This window comes from Mustela nivalis (genome assembly GCF_964662115.1).
Source record: "Mustela nivalis genome assembly, chromosome: 6".
NCBI lineage: Eukaryota > Metazoa > Chordata > Mammalia > Carnivora > Mustelidae > Mustela > Mustela nivalis.
In genome coordinates, this window is record NC_139025.1 from 155,572,680 (window position 1) to 155,591,884 (window position 19,205).

Here is a 19,205-nt window from a genome sequence, read left to right on the forward strand (position 1 = left end):
CCCACTTCCCCTGTCCCCCACGTCCCCACCTGTGTAAGGGTGAGTAGCTGGTCTTCTGCTCCCCGCCCACAGTCCCCAGAGGCAGAAAACAAACTGACCGTCCCCAGAAGGAGCACTGTGGCCCCCACCCTGCCTACCCATGTCCCTCAGTGGCCTTGGCCCGCCTCACACCTGTGCGGGAATGTCCCCTTAGCCGCCTCTCCCCATGAAGAGTGAGCCCGAGGGAGCCCCTGCCTCCCGGGAGCCTGCGGCAAGCAGCCCCGTGTCGGACTCATGGTTAGCGTTCTGTAAAGTCTCACCACGAGCTCTACTGTCACAGGGGAAATGGACACGGTTCTCACCTAATGTCTCCTGTGGGGCTCACCTGGGGGTTTGAGGCAATGTGTTTCCCTCTCAAAAATACAAGCACTGAAATAAACGTGAGTGTCCAAAGCAGGAAGGCAACGCTGGGCCGAGGTGACCCACTCAATGTGGGATTTTAAGGAGCAGGAGAAAGGGACCACTGAGCCCGTCTTACCGTCGGCAGAGAGAGCACAGGGACGTCAAAGTGCTTTACTACCGTGAATTCACAAATGTGTGGACAGCACGCACCAGTGAGAATTCCACATCTTGGGGGGGTGGTGCAGAACATGGGATGCCCAGGCCTCACAGCCAGGGACAGGGACAGAGCCCTTGACCCACTGTCCACACAGTTTCACATTGGGGGGGCCAGGGGGGCAGCCCAGTTGTGAGTTTTGCATAGCTCATGAAACCTTTCCCGTTTCACTTTGCCCTGGGTGACCGGGACACCCGCCCAGGACTTGGGACACATCTGGAGCCCTTGCCCTGTGAGGTCTTGCTGTCCCCTCCTAGTGGGGCCACTTATGACGGGGAGAGGACGGGGGTCTGGAGGGCTTGGGGGCCCAGACAGATGGCCTATGGCAGGGCCCTGCTTCCCACACCCCCCTTCCCTGGTTAAGGAATTTTTTGCCGAAAGGGCCGAGGAAATGTTGGTGGGTCTAACCCCAGAGGCCACAGCCTCTATTCCGGGCAGCTCGGAGGTCACGCTCGTGTAGACAGGACAGCCAGAGGGTCAGCTTCAGGGCCCCTGCGCCCTCACCAGTGTTCTCAGATCCGGATGTGAAAGGTGCTAGAAAGAGAGTTAGGGCCCCTCAGCAGAAATCCCACTGGCCCCCGGCCCAGGGCACGGTCCCATAGGAGGATGCGAAGGACACAGCTGACCTCCGGGGAGGGCGGGTGAGCGGGAGCCCAGCAGTCGGCAGAAACCCCAGCCCCAGCTGCTGGGCCTCACCTGAGGAAGTCGGGAGCCTTGGCAATCATGTCCTCAAAGTCCGCGAAGCCCAGCTTGCCGTCGCCGTCCAGGTCGGCCTCCTCGATGACCTTGTCACACACGAGCACTACCTCGTCCTCGTCCAGCTCTGACTTGGTGAGCCGCGCCAGCGTGCGCTCCAGGTCCTCCTTACAGATGAAGTTGTCCGTGTTGAAGTCTGCGGGCGGGGGCAGGGGTGCTCAGTCCCAGGCCAAATAGCACATCTGAGGGGCGCCTGGGTGGCTCAGTGGGTTAAGCCGCTGCCTTCGGCTCAGGTCATGATCCCAGGGTCCTGGGATCGAGCCCCACATCGGGCTCTCTGCTCAGCGGGGAGCCTGCCTCCTCCTCTCTCTCTGCCTGCCTCTCTGCCTACTTATAATCTCTATCTGTCAAATAAATAAATAAAATCTTAAAAAAAAAAAAAATAGCACATCTGAGGAGTCGACACTCATGACCCCGTAAGACCCTGTGATGGTCCTCGGTCCAAACCTGGCCCGAGACCCTTCCAAGTCTGAGTCTGAGGCTTGGGACAGTGGGCCCTGTGCTCCCGCTGGAGCAGAGGAAATTGAGACCCAGGAGGCCAAGCCACCGAGCCAAGGGCAGAGTGCTGCGTGGAGGGGGAATCAGGACAGGTGTGTTTGCCGCTAACTGCTCATCCACCATGGCCACGTTGTCCCAAAAGCACCATGTGGCCTCCTGCGGCCCCCTGCCAGGCGTGGCGGTGGTCAGGAGACTCGGGAGCCCTCAGAGGGAGGCCCAGGTCGCCGTGCAGAGCGGGATGCATGGCTCCAGTCTACTTGGCAGACGGCACTACTGCTGCCCCAAGTACAGCCACCCGGCTCGCAGCAGCGACCCCGACACCCTGCACGCCGCGTCTAGCTCAGCTCCCACATCTCCGCCCCTCCCACTGGTCTGTCCAGCAAATTCCCATTTGTCCTCAGGTTTCAGATCAAACACCACCTCTGGGGGGCTTTCTAGGTTACAGGGACCCCGCCGCTGGCCGCACCCTGACACAAACGGCAGGGATGAGGAGTGTGGCGGCCCGTGGGACTGGCAGGGGCTCTGCCTCCTGGCACCACCCATGCAGCAGATTGGTGGGTCCAGGTCATGCACATATGAAGAAACAGGGTCTTGCAGAGGGCATGTGACCCAAAGGGACACCCCTGGTCAGGGCTAGACCCTGAGCCCAGCCCCTAAACAGGTACCCGCAGGCATGGGTAGGATTTCCCTCGGCTCCCGAAGGGGTGCCCAGAAAGCTCTGCAGAGACGTGCTGGCTGCCCGGCCGGCTGGATTCCTGTGCCCCTTTGATGGGAAGGAGCCGAGGCCCAGGAAGGGGGTGACCGTTGACGCGACTCTCCCCAACACCAAAGCCCGTGTTCCAGTTGGCCTTCCCACTCTGTCCCACAGCTGGGGCAGCAGAGTCTGGATACCCCTGAATCTGTCCCCACCTGCCCCCCACGACCCTCACAGGCAGACAACAGCATGCCCCACGCGTGCTGCCAGGGGTCCGAGGTTAGAGGGTGGCCGGTGCAGTGGGGCGTGGTGCGAGGAGGGTGGGCCCCCGCGGCTGCCGTGCTTTGACACACACACACAGGGGTGCTGCGAGCACCGAGACCAGGCCTCGGAGAGCAGCACGGTGGCTACAAAAGGAAAAAGTCCGAGAGGCCCGGAGCCACAGGCTGGTCAAAGGTGCTGGGACACACAAGGTCTCTTGTAGCTCAGGCCCAGCCCTGCCCTGGAACTGGGTGTCCCCATGGGGGTACAGGCCAGCTGTGCCAAGTTCTCTCCTCTGGGGCCTGGTGTGACCACAGCCCCGGGAGCCCCGCTGCCTGGCCCAGGTGCCCTCTCCAGCCCCTGGCCTCTGGCGTACACGTCCACCACCCAAAGCCCGCAGTGGCCCCAGAGCCCCAGGTGCCTGGTCCAAGCTCCTTGGCTGGCTCCTTGCAGCCTGACCTGCAACCTCCCTCGGCTCACACCGCTTGGGTCTCTGCTCCTGGAGGCCTGGCACCTCCTTGCGGCTCTGTCCGTTGGGCACGCCTGTCCATAGACAGCCCCCAGGACCCCGCATCCCCAAACACAACCCCCGCCCCCAGGACCCCCCCAGACACCCCCCAGGCCCCCACCGTAGATCTTAAAGGCATAGTTAGCCTTGAGCTCCCGTGGAGCCGACTCGCACAGCACAGAGAACATGTCCACAAAGTCGTTGAAGGTGAGGTTCCCCTCGCCGTCCTCAGAAAAAGCCTCCACGATCCTTTCCTTGAAGGGGTTCTCCTGCAGGAAACAGCCACAGCGGTCGCGTGGGCACAGGGTACTGGGCGGACTCCAGAGAGACCCCTAGGCCTGTGAGCCCCCACGGCCGCCGGCACAGCTCGGCTGGTGTGTGAGGGGATGAATAAAGCCTCATGGGGCTTGGGGGGCGGTGCGCGGCCAGGCGCCCGGGCTCCTCCGGTCACGTTTCTCAGACGAGCATGGAGCTGGTGAGGCCAAGCTATGCTCACCAGACACCCTCTTGTCTCAGACAGCCCTGGGCTAGGCCAGGTCAGGCCAAGGTCATGGGAGGCAGAAGTGGGGCCCCCAAGGCTCGGAGAAAGAAGCGGACAAATGGCAAGAATCGGGGGGCTAGTTAGAGCCCAGGCCACTGTCAGCCTGCTCGGGGGCCTGCCACTCCAGGAGCCACACCCCAACTCCGTCCTCTGGTCCCAGGTCTCCGGGGCTCCCTCTTCCTGGAGTCCCCACCCCAAGTGGGCTTGGCCGCCCCCACTCTGTGCTGGGCCAAGGAGACTCAGAAACCACCTGCGTAGCGGCCAGAGTGCCCCACGCCCCTGCAGTGACCTCCAGGCCGGCGCTCAGGCCCTTCTCTAGGCTGGCAGGCACATGCCAGGGCCAAGCCTGGGCTTCACTGTCCCTCAGGATAGAGGTCACAACTGGAACAGAGACCAGAAAGGACACTACATGGTGCCCTGACCCTGAGTCACACATTCAAGGCTTGGCCAGGGGCTCCTGGCAACATCTCACAGCGGGATGCATATGTGCCCCGAACACCAGTCTCCCTTACCCCTGGCGGGCACTGGAACTCATGAAATGAAACTTTCCCATCGAACATACATGTGGTCTGAGGTCCAGCAGCGTCCGCGGGTCAACGGAATCTCGCCCCCTCCACCCAGACATGCTGACCCCAAGCGGCCTTCTGACAAGATCGGCAGGTCTGAGAAGGGTGATGGGGGGTGGCCAGAGGCGAGAGGCCAAAGCCAGACAAGGCGGAGACAGAAGAGCCGTCGGCAAAGGCAGACACAAGCGGGTGCCTGGGGGGCTCTGTCAGTTAAGCGTGGGACACTCGGACTGGGCTTGGTCACGATCTCAGGGCCACGAGATGGAGCCCCGTGCCAGGCTCTGCGCTCAGTGTCCACTTGTCCCTCTCCTCCTGCTCGCTCACTCCCTCTCAAAAAAATAAATAAAATCCTACAAAAGAAGAGAGCAGACACACTCTGCCTTGAAGAGCTGCCTGGCTGTTGCACAAGGGGCAGGGGAGTGAGCACAGCCCCCGCGCCGCCCCCGCACGCCAGCCCGTGCATTCAGGGTATAGGGGAGCAGGCAGGCATGGAGCAGGCAAGCCCTGGAGGGCAGGGCAGCCTCAGCTGGGGTCTGGGGGCGTGAGCGGCCTGCATCCCAGCCCCTCCCGGCGGCAGCAGCCTCGCGCGTACCCGGAGCTCCGGCATCTGGATGATGAGGCTCATGGGCACGTGGACCACGGGGCTCTTCCTGTAGTCCATGGGGACGAGGTTGGGGGCCAGCTCGTAGAACCGCGCGTGGAGCCTGCAAGGGAGGCAGAGGGGAGGAGCTGGAGGGGTGCACCCCGGAGCCCCCAGCAGCCGGTGCGGCCCACCCCGTACCCCAGTCTTGTGCATGGCACACTTCCCCACCCCGGCCCTTGCTCTGCCCACAGGGCTAGGACCTGTGAGGGAGGCCAATAACCAGGTCATGTCCTGGACCCTTGCACCATCCCCCGCAGGCCAGGCCCCACTTGCAGGGTCCACAACCAGACCTTTGTGTTCCCCTTTGGGCTCCCATAAGGGTCTTCTATGTGCTAGGCACGTCCCCTTGGCCATGCAGATACACTGCAAGCCCAGCTCACAGCTCAGCAAACCGAGGCCTGAGGAGGCTAGAAGCCATCTGTCTAGGACCCCCCAACTACAACTCTAAGGGTCCATGGCGGGAACAAAGACCAGGAGTTCCTTACCGTTCTGTGGCCCCAAAGCTGCTAAGACCTGGGATGTTGGCTGCCCCTGCCTCAAGTCGGACTGCGAGGCCTGGTCTCTGGAACAGCTGCCAGCCTCCCCCACCCTCACCTACTCCCACATCCACAGGAAGCCCCTATGGACCCTGGGCCGTGTGGGACCTCCTCACACCTCCCTGGACGGTCTAGCACTCAAGTGGAGGCCCTTTCTTGGCTCTTCGGGCCTCTTCTGCCCTGTGTTTCTGTGTCTACGTCCCTAACACTGCAGACAATAACCCCCAACTCCCAAGCCCAGACAAGCACAACTTATGGGGGACAAGTGTGGGGCACTGAGCAGGGACTGAGGCAGGTCCCTTGCCCAAGGTGAGGCTCAGGACTGTTGGGAGTGGCATCAAAGTGGCCCCAGAGCTCCTGGCCACACCTGCCCTGCGCCCCCAAAGCCAGGTCTGCTTGCAAGCGGTAGACCCTGCGGCAGGCCCGTCGGCAACCACCCAGTCCTCTCCAGCAGAGCGTGGAAGTGTGCGTCTGCTCCCCCGGGTGATGGCAGCTCTGTCTAGCAAGTGCTCACTCTGTGCCCTGCTCCGGGTCAGTGTCCCGTGTGGACAACTCAAGGTCACTCCCACACCACCCCAAGACGCAGGTGTCACCCTCTCCATAGTTTCCGGGGAGGAAACTGAGGCTTCGAGGGTTAAGTGCCCACCCAGCACACCAGCCAGTGAGTGGTGGGGCCCAGACTCGAACCCAAGGCGCTCCAGGTTCCAACCACTGGGCTCCTCCCAGCCCAGAGGCACCTGGCTCAGAGTCCGAGCAGGGCACAGGCAGAGCAAAGTGCCACAAGCCTGCCCTGCCGGCCACAGGTTCCCGTAAACATCCTGAGATCACAATGAAGCTCTGGGGCTTAGAGACACAGCGCTGGAGGGAAGCAAGCTGAGGCCCGTCCCCTGGCTGGGGGCGTGGGAGCAGACAGCGGGGTGACCGGACCAAGCCGGACTCCCCCCCTGGCTGGGGGCGTGGGAGCAGACAGCAGGGTGACCGGACCAAGCCGGACTCCCCACCTGGCGCACTCAAGGGCTTTCTTTGCTCGTGCTTTCGGAATTACTGTCCCCAAACACAGAGCCAGGACTTCCATACCCCAATTCAGGCAGCTGGGGTGGAGTACTCAACCCTGTGCTCAACTTCCAACTGTCACATTATGACCCGTACCCCTGCCCTTGACCCTGGACATGCTGGGGCGTAATGCTGCATGCTCCTGGGTATCACCTGACCCTTCCAAGGTCACATGGGGTCAAGTGAGGTGGTGGCTACAGCCCGCACCTCGCTGGCTGGTGGTCTGACCCTGGGGTGAGTCAACTTCCCTATCAGAAAATGGGGACTGTCCTACTGTCCTCACACGTGGGGCTCAAGGAGGATAGCACTACAGAAGCCAGCAGGACCTCAGCTGCACCCCACCAGGAGGAACTGGGGAGAGGGGCGCAGGGCTGGCAGGGTGGCGTGTCCCCTTGTGGGGGGGAGGCCAACCTCCACCCTGACTCTAGGACAAAGTGACATGGCCATTTTTTTCTTTTTAGGAAAACTTGAAGAGAATTGGGAAGGCTGAATCACTGTGGGAGAAACTCGGAACAAGGAAGTGCATCCCTGCTACCCCGTCCCAAGGCAGGGCCCGCTGAGCTCCCGGAGGCTTCGGCACGACGGACCCCTGCCCTGTGGGGCGTGCTTCAGCGTGCAGGGCAAACAGGTAAGAGCCTCCCTGCTCATCTCAGAAAGTTAGCAAGAACCCTGTCCTCTGACCCCAATGGGCGGCATCAAGGACGGGCCGACGGCGCACACACAGGTGCTAAACTCTTACAAGATGCGCCTACGTCAAGTCCAACGGAGTTGGAAGCTTCATGCACTCGGACCATGGAGGAGGCCTGCCAGGAATACACGGGTGTCCGAAAATCTGGGACCCCACGTCACAGCAATAGGTTAAAAACCATTTTTATTAACTTGGCAGCTGCATTTACGACTGAATGGTTGTAAGGACACGGGGAAGACCCCCAGACGTCCGCAGGCCGTGTTCACACTGACGGTGCCCGCACGACGGGGGCGTATGGGAACAGGAGGACGGGGCTGCTGCTTGCGACCAAACCCACTGCCCAACGGCTTCCGGTTGTAGAGTGTTTGTTAACACAAGTATTTATGAAGTATCAATTTTTATCAATAATAAAGCTCCCTATGCTTAGTAACACGGAAATAAAGGGTTGCTTCACACCAGCACCCAGCCCCATACTTAAACAGTGACTTAGCGGAGACCCCGGGAGTGTGGAACGCCCACTGTCACGGTCGTCACACAGCATCCGCCTGAGAGCACTGGGCTCTGCGACCAGTCAGGGACATAGGCGGAGTATGGAAGTACTGGAAAGGAGGAGGCAAGTTATTTGCCAGACCAAAAATTGTCAGTTTAAAAACTACCAAGGAGAAATGGCTCAGCAACTATCCAGCGCCAAATAGTTTTCTATGTTCCGTCATCAGCCTATTCAAAAATTAGATATAAAAAACCTAATTCACAATTAGGGGAAAAAAAACCCACCAAGACTCCCCAAAACAACAAAGTATGAAATAAACTCAAAGTGTGTAAAAAGAGAGGAAACGTTCAAGGGCACCTGGGTGGCTCAGTGGGTTGAAGCCTCTGCCTTCGGCTCAGGTCACAATCCCAGGGTTCTGGGATCAAGCCCCGCATCAGGCTCTCTGCTCAGCGGGGAGCCTGCTTCCCCCTACCCCTCTGCCTGCCTCTCTGCCTACTTGTGATCTCTGTCTGTCAAATGAGTAAGTAAAATCTTAAGAAGAAAAAAAAAATTGAAAACATTCAGGTGGTGGGGTAAGTGCTGCTCTTTTCCTCCTTGGAGCCCCGTAACGGTGACAATGATGTCACCATTTTCCCACACAGTGACCACACCCTTAACCGTAGTCTGCAACAGGGTCATGCAAGAGCGCGCCGACCGGACTCAGAAGTCCGCCGGGCAGGATGAAAGCAGGAGAGTGGGCGCAGGCCTGGAGCAGAGGCCTCTGTGGCTGTCTGCCCCTTGGGTGTGGAGACAGCTGGCAGGAACAGCAGGTCCCCCGGGGGACGCAGACAGTGCCCATCTACAGAAGGGCGGTCCCTGACAGACGGCACTGGAAAGCACCGGGAGGGATGGATTCTTCTGGAAGTTGTCGACTGGCCGGTGGCCCACATTTGGGGCTAGCACACCGGGAACAGTAAGTAAACTAAGACAATAACCCAAACCGTAGCTGCCAAACAGACGAATTAGAACATGGTTTGAAGAGCCTGGATCTGTGGCAAGGCCACGAGTGACAGGCCCAAAGAAAGGGAAGAGCCGCGGGTGGGCAGCTCAGGGGTGGTGTGGGGATGCAGGCCATGGCCTTGACTTCTGGACCTCCCAGGAGCAGGAGGCCATCAGAACCAGAGCCAGAGGGCCTGACAGATGCCAGGCCACGGGGACAGAGCAAGGGGCCTGCGGGAGAAGGCCGGGTCTTGAGTGCCTGGCTCTGTGACTCTGGCCGACTGCTGAGCCCCACCTGCAAAGTGGCGAGAAAAGCGTTCTCCTCTTACACGGTCACAGCGAGGATTAAGTGAAAGAGCCTGGAACCACCCACCATAGCGCCTGGTGTGCAGGACCAGAGCGGCAGAGAGCTCGGTTCCTGGCACAGGGGTGTGGGTGCAGGCAGGGCAAGCTCTCCAGTTCACCGCCGCCTGAGCTCACGACGCTCCTCCTCAGGTCCAGCTAGCACAGCCAGCCCACGTGAGGGCCCCAGCCCCTGCCCCGTCCCCGCGCCGGGGTTGGGGGGGACGGAAGCCGCACTTACTTGAGGATGTCCTTCTTATTGAAGAAGGTGCAGTCCTGCAAAGGGAAAACACACACACAGTCCCTTGCAAGTCCCAGGATCTTTTCTCCCTTGGGATCTCGCAGACTCAAACCGCTCCCCCCACCCCCCACCCTGCCCCTGGCCAAGAGCTGCTGCTTCCCGAAGCTTCTGTCCTGGCCAGGCGGACTGTGTACATGGTGTTGAGCAGCATTCATGGGCAGATGGAGAGGTCACCGAGGTGCAGACTGCCTGGCGGGACAGCACGGAGAGGGGCTGGGAGACAAGCTGGAGCAAGGGCCCAAGGGCCTCAGCCGCAGTGGCTCGCCTTCCTTAGCCTTCGCGCAGAGAGGGGGAGTCCGAGGTCCACAGGCTGGGGAAACCCCAGCATCTCCCTGACTTCTGAAGCCACCAGAAGAGCTGGGGTCACACAGGGAAGCCGGGGTGTGGGGCACGACCGGCGAGGAGGCAGGCAGGCAGGGAGGGCCTGGTGGTACCCGGACAGAATCAAGGGTGGAGGCTGCCAGGGACCCTCCGACAGGTGCCTCTCAGGATGGGGGTAGCACACGGGTCCTAAGGTCTCCTGGTCATAAACTCCTCTCAGCTGTCCCCGCCTTGCTCTGGATGTCCTGCCCCGTGATGCAGTCGGATACCAGGCCAGGCCACGGTGGGAAGTACAGCGGCATGAAGATCCCAGCAGCAGAGGCTCCTGTGCTCACCCCTGCGGTCTGCCCTTGCTCGCTGTTGCCCATGGGCGCAGGCGGCCCCTGAGGCTCTGTAGAGCCCGGAGACCCCGAGGCAGTATGTTGTGCAGAGCGGGCCGACGAGGGGCTCGCGGCTGCTGCCCTGGACGGGACCTGAGACCGCCGGGGCAGCTGGACTGCACACTGAGGACAGGCCCACTGGGCGCCTCTGGGAGAGCTGAGGAGGGGGGTGGGTGGGCATTTCCAGGCCACACGTAGTCAGTTGGTCCTTCTGAGCCACATGCTGCTACCCAAGAGTTGGACTAAGAGCCCTCATGCTGCCCTGGCCTTCTAGGAACCTAGGAGCTTCTCCTGGAGGGCTAGGCTTTGCTGTGGCCCCCAGCTCCTCTGTCTACCCCCCACCCCAACAAGCATGGAGAGAGAACGCCCTGTCCCGCAGGCCCCAGACACAGGCGGTGACTGTGTGGACTGATTTCCTCACGCCCCCAGATCTCAGGAGCAGGTCCCAAAGGCTGCCCAGCTGAGTCGTCCAGGTACAGAGCCCCCTCAGCCCCAGGGCTGGCTTTGCGGCCTGAAGGTGCCCAGTGAGAAGGGCCAAGGCTCTCCCAACCAGCCTGGTGGGCGTGTCAGCATCACCACCGACGGGGAGAGGCCCTGGCTTCTGGTCTCTGCATCCTGGCCTATCCTGTCTTCCTCTCCTTGCTCTCTGCCCTGGGTTGAAGAGTACATGGGTCCTGACCCAGGGCCCTACAGGTAAAGATGCAAAAGTTTCTCATATGATCCTGGTCCCTTATCAAACCACTTACATCTGTCCCCCTCAAAGGTCCTCAAGGTGTGGTGCCTGGATGGGCAGCACCCGCCTCTCAGGCTCCACTCCAGACCTACTGAGTCACAAACCCAAGGCGGGGGGATCTGCATTTTTAGATCCTCCGGCTTCAGTGGTGCTGATGCCTGCGAACTCGAGGGCCTCAGCTCTAGAGCAGAATCAGCTGGGGAGCTGTTTAACCTCCTGTGCCCTCTCCCAGCAGCCCCGGCCCCGGCCCCACCACTAGCTCTAGCCCCAGCAGCCCCAGCAGCCCCAAGGAACAGATCCATTAAAGCAGAATCCCCAGGGCTAGAGCCAGGCATCAGTTTCAAAGCTACTCTGATGCCTGCATACACATCCCAGGCTGAGAGCCACACCTCGACTGGGCCTGGTCCGTGGGGCTCCGATTATCCAATTCTGTTCAGTCCTCACCACTAGCCGATGGGGGGCCGGGGCGAGAGGCATTACCTCCCCATTCTATAGATGTGAAGACTGAGGTTCCGTGAAGTTGATGGTTTGCTCTTAGCTGTACATGCAGCCCAGAAGGGCTGACTGCAGCTCGGTCCTCTGTGCTTCCTGATCATGGCCTACTGCTGTAGGGTCCACCCACGACCACTGCACGTGACCGCATCCTGCTCCCACTGTGTGTGCTGACGCCCTGCGCACCACAGGTGCTCAATACGTGCAGATGGGATGAGGAACCAGGCCTCTGCACGTAAACCTCTCACTGGCTGCAGAAGGTGTCCGTGAAGGCACTGACCCTGCCTCCCCTAACCTCGCCCGCTTCTGAGCACCAGCAAAGCTGCCGTAAAGCCACACATCAGCGGACAGTCTGCTTCTGCTGCTGCTGACTTATCTGCCTGAAACCCGTGGCAGGAAGCAGTCCCCAGGGGGTGAATATGGCAGGAACCTTAAAAGCTTCTCAGGGTTCTGAGTAGGCTGGTGGTGTCGGCAAAGGAAAGGTTTTGTAGCCACATTCCAATTCTTGTCTTGCTTTGGATCCTTAGGCGGAGACAGAGGCGGGTTCCCAGGAGAGTTACAGGACTTGCTCAGGGCTGAAGTCATGGGCTGCCCGAGTGCAGAGAGCCAGGACGGAGCGGCAGCGGTGGGTTCTGGGGAAGGCAGGGAGCCCTGCTTTGGGGAGGGAGAGGCCTGGGGGATGGATTGATTGATCAGGAAGGCAGAGAAGTTTTGAGAGAAACCTGAACTTGGGCATCACTGGCACCTGCAGAGGGGGAGGGCTGGGGCTCTCAGGTTTCTGCAGCTGAAGAGGGGCGGGTAGGTGGCTGTAACTGGGGCCCTGACTGGCTGGACAGCCGAGGGAGGGGGCTGGGGGCTCTCAGGTCTCTTCTGCTCTCATTTCTCCCAGCCTGCCTGGCTGTGGCGGGAGGATCACAACCCAGCCCTGGGCCTGGCTCAGAAGCGTAACCCAATACCTGCTGGTCTGCGTGGAAACCCAGGCTCCCAGCCACACCGGGCCACTCTTCACTACTGAGCACAGTGTCCCTACTAATCGCCAGTGACCATGTGGCCCCCTGCCCCGCGAATGCCTCCTGCACAAGTGAGCCACTCTCGCTGAATCCTGCAAAGCAAAAGCTCCTCTTCCCCGCGGTGTTCTGCCGCCCACCAGGGCCCTCCCCAGGAGCTGCCCGCATTAAGGGCCTCTCTCGGGAGGCTGGCCAGCCTCCAAGACCAAGAGCACCCACAGTCCCTGCCCCCAAACAAATGCAGAGAGACTTGGGCTAGAGCCCTGAATGGTGCCTCAGCCTCTGCTTACTTTTCTGTGAAACGGGGCTGAAAAGCACCCGGCTGTGAGGGACCCGTTCCAGTGCCTGGTACCCGGCAGCCAGGCCGTGACTGCGGCTCCCTGCGCCTTCCCAGGGCCTCACGTGGAGCTGACAACCACTACTGACAGTCGGGGCTTTTGTTTTACCTCTGCCCACATCGGAGGGCTCCCACGTCCAGCCCACCACCAAACTAATTGTTGGGAAAGGCAGCAGGCGGCCTCATGGCTCCCACAGCACAACCAGGGCCCCTGCCCGGGGGGAGTGGGGTAAGAGGCATCGCCTTGGGCCTTGGAGGAGGAAAAACGCAGGCAAAGGGAGGGAGAAAGAGCTGGCGTGTCACGGTCGCTGTGGATAGTCGGGGGTTGCTGAAGTGGGCAGAGCAGGGAAGGGGCCTGGGAGGCTGGCCAGGGCCCCGGGGTCAGGGCTGGGCCTTCCTCCTGAACCCCATTCTGCGCCCGCGTCCTGCACCCACCGGTGCGAGGGCTCTGGACACCTGGTCTGGACAGTTCCGTGACTCTGGGCAGGAGGTCCTGGAAGGGTCTTAGGGGGTGGCTGCTGAGGGACTGGGGACCACGAGATGTGGACCGGTACTGGCCCGCCTTCCTGCAGCAACTACCTCCACGCTGGACCAGCGGGAAGGGCCCCTACGGGTAAACAAGGCGGCCCCAACTCAGAACTGCATTTGCGGGCAGCTGCGCCTCGCTCCCGACAGGACAGGACCCCACTCTCCTGGGCTGCTTCCTGGGATAGGGGACCCTCCCTCCAGCCCGCGTTCGATGACCCGCCAGCTCCGTGCCAAGGTGGGCGCTGGGCAGGTGGCTGGGGCAGGGGTCGCGTCCAGGCCGGGGGCCCAGAGCAAGGCGGCTGAAGGCGGGCGAGCGCGCCGGCGAGCATCCCCCACGGGAAAGCGCTCGCAACGCGAGGGTGGGGAAACTGAGGCTCGAGGTCACGGCCCAAGGTCACGCCTGGAGCTGAAGCAGGGGCAGGGTCCGCAGCCCGCGCGCGGCGCGGAGAGCAGAGGAGGGCGGGCGCCGGCTCACCTGGTAGTTGTCCAGCTGCTCCTCCGTGAAGATGGTCTGCTTGTTCCCCATGGCGGCCGCCGCGCCGTCGCCCGGGCGCCGCAGCCCGAGCTCGCGGCCACCGCGACCCGCCCCGCAGCCCCGCAGCCCCGCAGCCCCGCAGCCCCGCAGCCCCGCAGCCCCGCAGCCCCGCAGCCCCGCAGCCCCGCAGCCCCGCAGCCCCGCGGCCAGCCGGAGCCGGGAGCGCGACCGCGAGCGGCGCGGAGGGGGCCGGGCGACTCCGCCCCGCCTTGCGGCCGCCGCGCCCACCCCGTCAGGGGCCGCCTCTTCCCGCCTCCGGCCGGGCGTGGCCAACACTTCCGGCCGGGCGTGGCCGGGACTTCCGGCCAGGTGGGGCCGAGGCTTCCGGCAAGGCGAGGGGGACTTCCGGCCGAGAGGGGGCAGGACCCCCGGCTGGGCGGGGTCAAGGTTAATGGTGGGCGGGGCCGAGACTTCCGGCCCGGCGGGGGCCTGGACCACTCGCGGGGCGGGGCCAGGACATCCGGCTGGGCGGGGCCGGGCCCTCCCTCGGGTCAGATGTGGACTGGAGGTCGCGGGCCAAGGCTGGTGACGCGCGGGGCCGGGGCGCCGGGCCGCGGAAGACTCCGTGGCGCGGGGATGCGGTGCGGGAGCCTGGCGCCCCTTCACCGGGGCTGGGCGCGCCCGCGAGGCGAGTCCTGCACTGGGTACTCCCATCCCGGCCTCGCGCGCGGGGCGGGCGCTCGGGCGCTTGGGAGGGGTCGGGGAGCCGGAGGCCCGCGCGGCCCTGGGCCACTGCCCGGGCATGGCCTGTCCGGCCCTCCGGTCTCTTAGGCAGGCGGGCAGGGTCCGCTGGTCTGTCTTTGCAGCCGCGGGTGCCCACGCGGGACCGCGGAGGACTTAGCGTGTCCGGAGAAGTGGGGCAAAGGCCGGGACGCTTTGGCAAATGCCAAAGACCTTCGCCACCAGACTCCCCGCTGAGTCCGGCCAGGGCTCCGGCCATACCTGTTCCTGCTGACCCCAGCGCAGCTGGTGCCGCCGGCGTCCTCTGCGGCGCGCGGGCGGGGACACGCGCTGAGAGCCCTTCAGTCACTCGCCCGGGTCCCCCTCGCCCGGGCCGCACGGCTGGGCGGTAGCAGGGCCGGGGCTGGACGCGGGTGCTGACTCGGGCGCGGCTCCGCACCTGGACTTCAGGAGCTCAGGACGTTTTGCTTTAAAATAGGTGGTTTGTTTCTTTAACCGCTTGGGAGGCTCCACTCCCAGGGTTGTTCTTTTTTCTTTTTTTAAATTTTATTTATGTATTTGACAGACAGAAATCACAAGCAGGCAGAGAGGCAGGCGCTGAGAGGGGGAAAAGCAGGCTCCCCACGGAGCAGAGAGCCCGATGTGGGGCTCGATCCCAGGACCCTGAGATCATGACCTGAGCTGAAGGCAGAGGCTTAACCCACTGAGCCACCCAGGCGCCCCTAGGGTTTCCGATTTGGGCGGCCCATAATGTGGGGGTCTAACAAGGTCCCAAGTGATGCTAGTGCTGCTGGCTCCGGACCCCACTTTGAGAATCACTGCTGGAGGTTAGGGGTTCCGATGGGAACAGGGGTCCCTCCCTCTTGGACAGATTATCCCTGGTATTTTTTTGGTTTCCTTTTCTGCCGGAGGTTCCTGTTGCAGTTTCTCAACATTTCGCCACTTTCAGATGAGAACAGCGGCCATCCGCGAAGCGGATGAGCCGCCCTGCTCCAACCCCAAGAGTCACCAGAGGCGTAATCTGTGACTTTCAGCCAGGTGGGGGGGGACTTCAGAAGCCCAGGGGATTGCTGGCCAGTCTTCACGGGAAGTGGACCAATGTGAGGGGGGCCTCAGCTGCAAGACAGGCAGTGGAGTATGTGAGCAACGATTCAGAGAATGTGGCACTTTAGAGCCGAGAGCCCGTGTGAGATTCTCCCCCGTGTCAGAGCCGGGGAGACGGCAGCCCTCAGAGCAATTGCCGGTGTGGTTTTTCTCCTTGCTCTCACGTTGCACACTGCCCAGCCGTGGGCCAGAGTCCTGTCTTCACATTCTGCTCCTACCCTGTGCCTACCCTGCATTCCAGGTAGAGGAGCGAGCACCTCGGCACGGAGGCCTGTGTGTTTAGTTCTGGGATTCTGACCTTGGGAGATCAACAGAAGCAACCCCCTCCCCGCCCCGGGAAAAATTCCCTTCAAACCCTTGTGATCTCTATCACCGCTGCCCTAGAGGAGGCCCTCCCGCCTGAATTCTTCCCATAGTGCTGTGAGGAGGGACCAGTGACGTCCCGGGTTATAGTCACCGGACCCTGGGCTGGGAGAGGCACAGTGACCTGCCCAATGCCACCCAGCTAGGAAGGGGTAACAGGAAGCTCTTGCCCCATGCTGGGATTCCAAGCCAAGTGCTTCCACCGCTCCCGTGTGTGTGGTGTGTGTGTGTGTGTTCGAAGGGAGGGTGGAGAGGGGGACGTAATAAGCATTGGTCACCTACTCTGTGCTGGACGCTGTGCATTTGCTGACCATGACTGCACGGACGCCTCCCGAGTCTGCAGAGTTGCATTATTACCGGTTCCATGTCTCTGAGAAGAGTGGCCAACAGTCACTCCACTGGGAGTGGCTAGATTTAAATCTTGGTCCCACTAAGATGGGAACATGAGGTTTCCACTCCTTAAAGTGGGCCAGCTCCTCGTCTCCCGCAGTCTCGTAAACGGTTCAGCACGGAGGGTGGTGCCGAGAGGTCGTCGAGGAGCCCACCGGAGTGCCGGGCACTCTGCAAGCACGCATCTAACTCGAGCTTTCTCGTCTCTGACTCACTCCATGAAGTTTGTTTTAAAATTTGGAAGGAAAACAGGAGGCAGCAATGGTACGAAGCTGAAGCAGTGTTTGATAGGAGGTAAAGGGTCTGAGTGGCCACCACGAAACGTTCATCTCATCCCTTCTTTCCCGTGCTTCCTCCTCGAGCAGCTGTGACTCTTCGCAATGAAGGGTCCTTCCTCTGCAAGCAGCTGCTCTAAGACTTAGGGTCAGAGGGGATCTTAATGGTGGAGATGGAGTGTCCTGGGCCCGAGGCTGGTCGGGGCATCTTCTTAAAGTGAAGATGTTCCCTGCAGACCAGTCCTTCGCCCTTTGCTGTCCCATCTCTAGTCACTGTTAGCAGCTTCATCCATGAGCAGTTACTGGGTCCACCTCAGTCCCTCACACGTGCCCTGCCACTGCCCGTTACCTCTCCGTCCCAAGCACTGGACCGTCTGTCTGCTCACTTCCCGTCTCCAGCATTTGACACACACATCTTCGTACTTGTGGGGGAAGGAATACTTGTACTTGTGGGGGAAGTCTGGGGCTGTATTTCCCTCCCGACGCTAGGGCTCAGGAGGGCAACACCACATCCTATGGGGCTCCATCCCCAGGGTCTGGGGCAACGTCTTAGTGACCGCTGAATCCACATTCTTTAAAAGAATCCATCTTCTGGAGTCATTCATACATTCAGTCAAGTCACTGCTCCTGGAGGGTCCAGTGACCAAGGCCGTCAGCACAGAGCAAGCAAGATGAGCTCGCTTTCTCCATGCTCCGGACCCTCTGCCAGAAGCCATTCTGGATGTGGGCTATTCCTGGCTGGCCTAGCATGGGCCCAAGCCAATGGTGACCGTCCTGTTGCTGAGGGAGGAGGGTCGGCCTCCTCTGCAAACTGTGTCGTCCCTCCTTTCCGGTGCCTTTAAAATCCTCAGAGGCGTGACCCCCTCCTTCCCTCACCCCGTATTCTCCTGTCAGCAGAGTCCCACTGCCGCGAGCTCTGGGTCCCCATTGCTTTGGTCCCAGCCCCCTTACCTCTCCTGGAGCACAGTAGGACGCCTGTCATAAAATGACCCAGGCATAAAATGACTGGGCTCAGTTTTGCCGTAGATCTGTGACATCTCCAGCGGGGAGCACCCAAATCTTGCTATGGGGAGGGGGGTACACTACTGTGCAAGCAGGCTGGATGGTGGGCCACAGACCATCCCTCATTAGCAAGGAGACCCCCTCTCAGTCACAGACATGCTCTGTGAGCACACGGAGGACTAAAGAGCGTCCTTTCAGGTGTTGCCACAGGCTTCCTTGTTCAAGGATTTAGTCCAAAGCAGCAGCAACAATATTTGAGGAACGAGATGCAAACGGCTTCCAGTTCAGGACCAGATGACGGTGTCCTCGCTCAGGACAGCGTGAACCTGAGGCCAGACAGACATCTAAGACCCGGATCCCATTGAGCCTTGTGATCTGAGGGAGAGCAGAAGCCCTTGGCCAGCACCTTGCGGACGGGAACCCCGCCGTCTGAGCATCCGTGTGCTCACAGCGGATCCTCTGCCGCCCGGATGCTCTCGGAGTGTGGGCTTCTGGGGCCAGTCCCCGCTGCCCCAGCAGCCCTTCTCCAAGCACGGTCCCCGAGACCTTCTTGGAGGGTCTGCGAGGTCCGCGGTGTTATCATCTCTGCTACAGAAAACACAAGTCACTGTTCCCACCCTCATCTTCTCATGGGTGCCAGGGGTGCTCTCCAGGACTCAGCTCTATGACAGCAGGTGCACTGACGCGGCTGGCAGGGCAGTCCCGTGGTCTGCCAGCAGGTTAAGCCACCATCTGAAGACGTCTGCAAACATGTGGAACGACGCCACTCTCCTCACTAAATGTTTATTGTCTTCGAAAATACTCTTTTTCATAAAAATACTTGAGCTAAGCTAACATATAGCGGGGTTCTTGTTATAGTTATTTAAAACACACCTGAAGGGGGCACCTGGGGGGCTCAGTGGGTTAAAGCCTCTGCCTTCAGTTCAGGCCATGATCTCAAGGTCCTGGGATCGAGCCCCGCATCGGGCTCTCTGATCGTCGGGGAGCCTGCTTCCCCCTTGCTCTGCCTGCCTTTCTGCCTATTTGTGATCTCTCTCTCTGTGAAATAAATAAAAATTTAATAAAATTTATTAAAAAAAAAAAAAGACACACTTGAGGGATGCCTGGGTGGTTCAGTGGCTGTCTGTCAAATAAATAAAAATAAAATCTTAAAACACACACACACACACTCAAATACAGCCATGGGGTCATTTGCTATTTTTACTTAGGTTAAATATTAATAATCTATATTAACAGAGTTCAGGGCCTCAAATTTTAGGAGTGAGAAGTAGTGTTGAGGCCAAAATGTCTGGACACCATGGCTCCGGGGTTCAGCATGCTTTCTCCATTTGGACCAGACAGGAGAGTTTTGGCTCTGCAGGATCCGCAGTCCAGGGCTGTGCCCCATCTCCTCGCTGTGGCTCCGACTGCTGTCATACCAGGCAGCGTGGGTGGGCTGTGTTCCAGCTACACGTTACTTATCAGCACTGCAATCTGAATTTTACATAATTGAAGTCCCTCAAAGCATTATCTTTTAATTTTTATGAGCCGCTTATAAAAGTGTAAGTGTCAAAACAATTCTTAGCTGTCCAAAAGGAGGCACCAGGCCAAAGCTTGCTTGTAGGAGG

At 60.7% G+C, this 19,205-nt stretch overlaps 1 protein-coding gene across 2 annotated transcripts; it reads right to left on the reverse strand.

Moving 5' to 3' along the window:
* Positions 1-538: 538 nt before the first annotated feature.
* CIB2 (calcium and integrin binding family member 2) lies at positions 539-13,879 on the reverse strand. 2 transcript variants are annotated; one of them, XM_082734402.1, is made up of 6 exons: positions 13,724-13,879; positions 9,391-9,425; positions 5,012-5,123; positions 3,434-3,581; positions 1,292-1,487; positions 539-1,129 (listed from the first exon to the last, which is right to left on the reverse strand). In XM_082734402.1, the coding sequence occupies exons 1-6, from the start codon at positions 13,772-13,774 to the stop codon at positions 1,108-1,110; spliced, it is 564 nt and encodes a 187-aa protein (XP_082590528.1). In that variant the 5' UTR covers positions 13,775-13,879; the 3' UTR covers positions 539-1,107. The 2 variants fall into 2 exon arrangements, with proteins under 2 accessions (XP_082590528.1, XP_082590529.1); XM_082734403.1 differs by lacking the exon at positions 9,391-9,425 and having other exon boundaries at positions 13,724-13,875.
* Between the last annotated feature and the right edge of the window lie 5,326 nt (positions 13,880-19,205).

Bases quoted from the DNA above. Each gene is read 5' to 3' on its own strand.
- CIB2 (XM_082734402.1), bottom strand. From the start codon at position 13,774: ATGGGGAACAAGCAGACCATCTTCACGGAGGAGCAGCTGGACAACTAC. The intron at 9,426-13,723 runs GTGAGCCGGCGC...TTCCCTTTGCAG, and splicing joins AGCAGCTGGACAACTACCAG to GACTGCACCTTCTTCAATAA. The intron at 1,488-3,433 runs GTGGGGGCCTGG...CCCCGCCCGCAG, and splicing joins CTATGCCTTTAAGATCTACG to ACTTCAACACGGACAACTTC.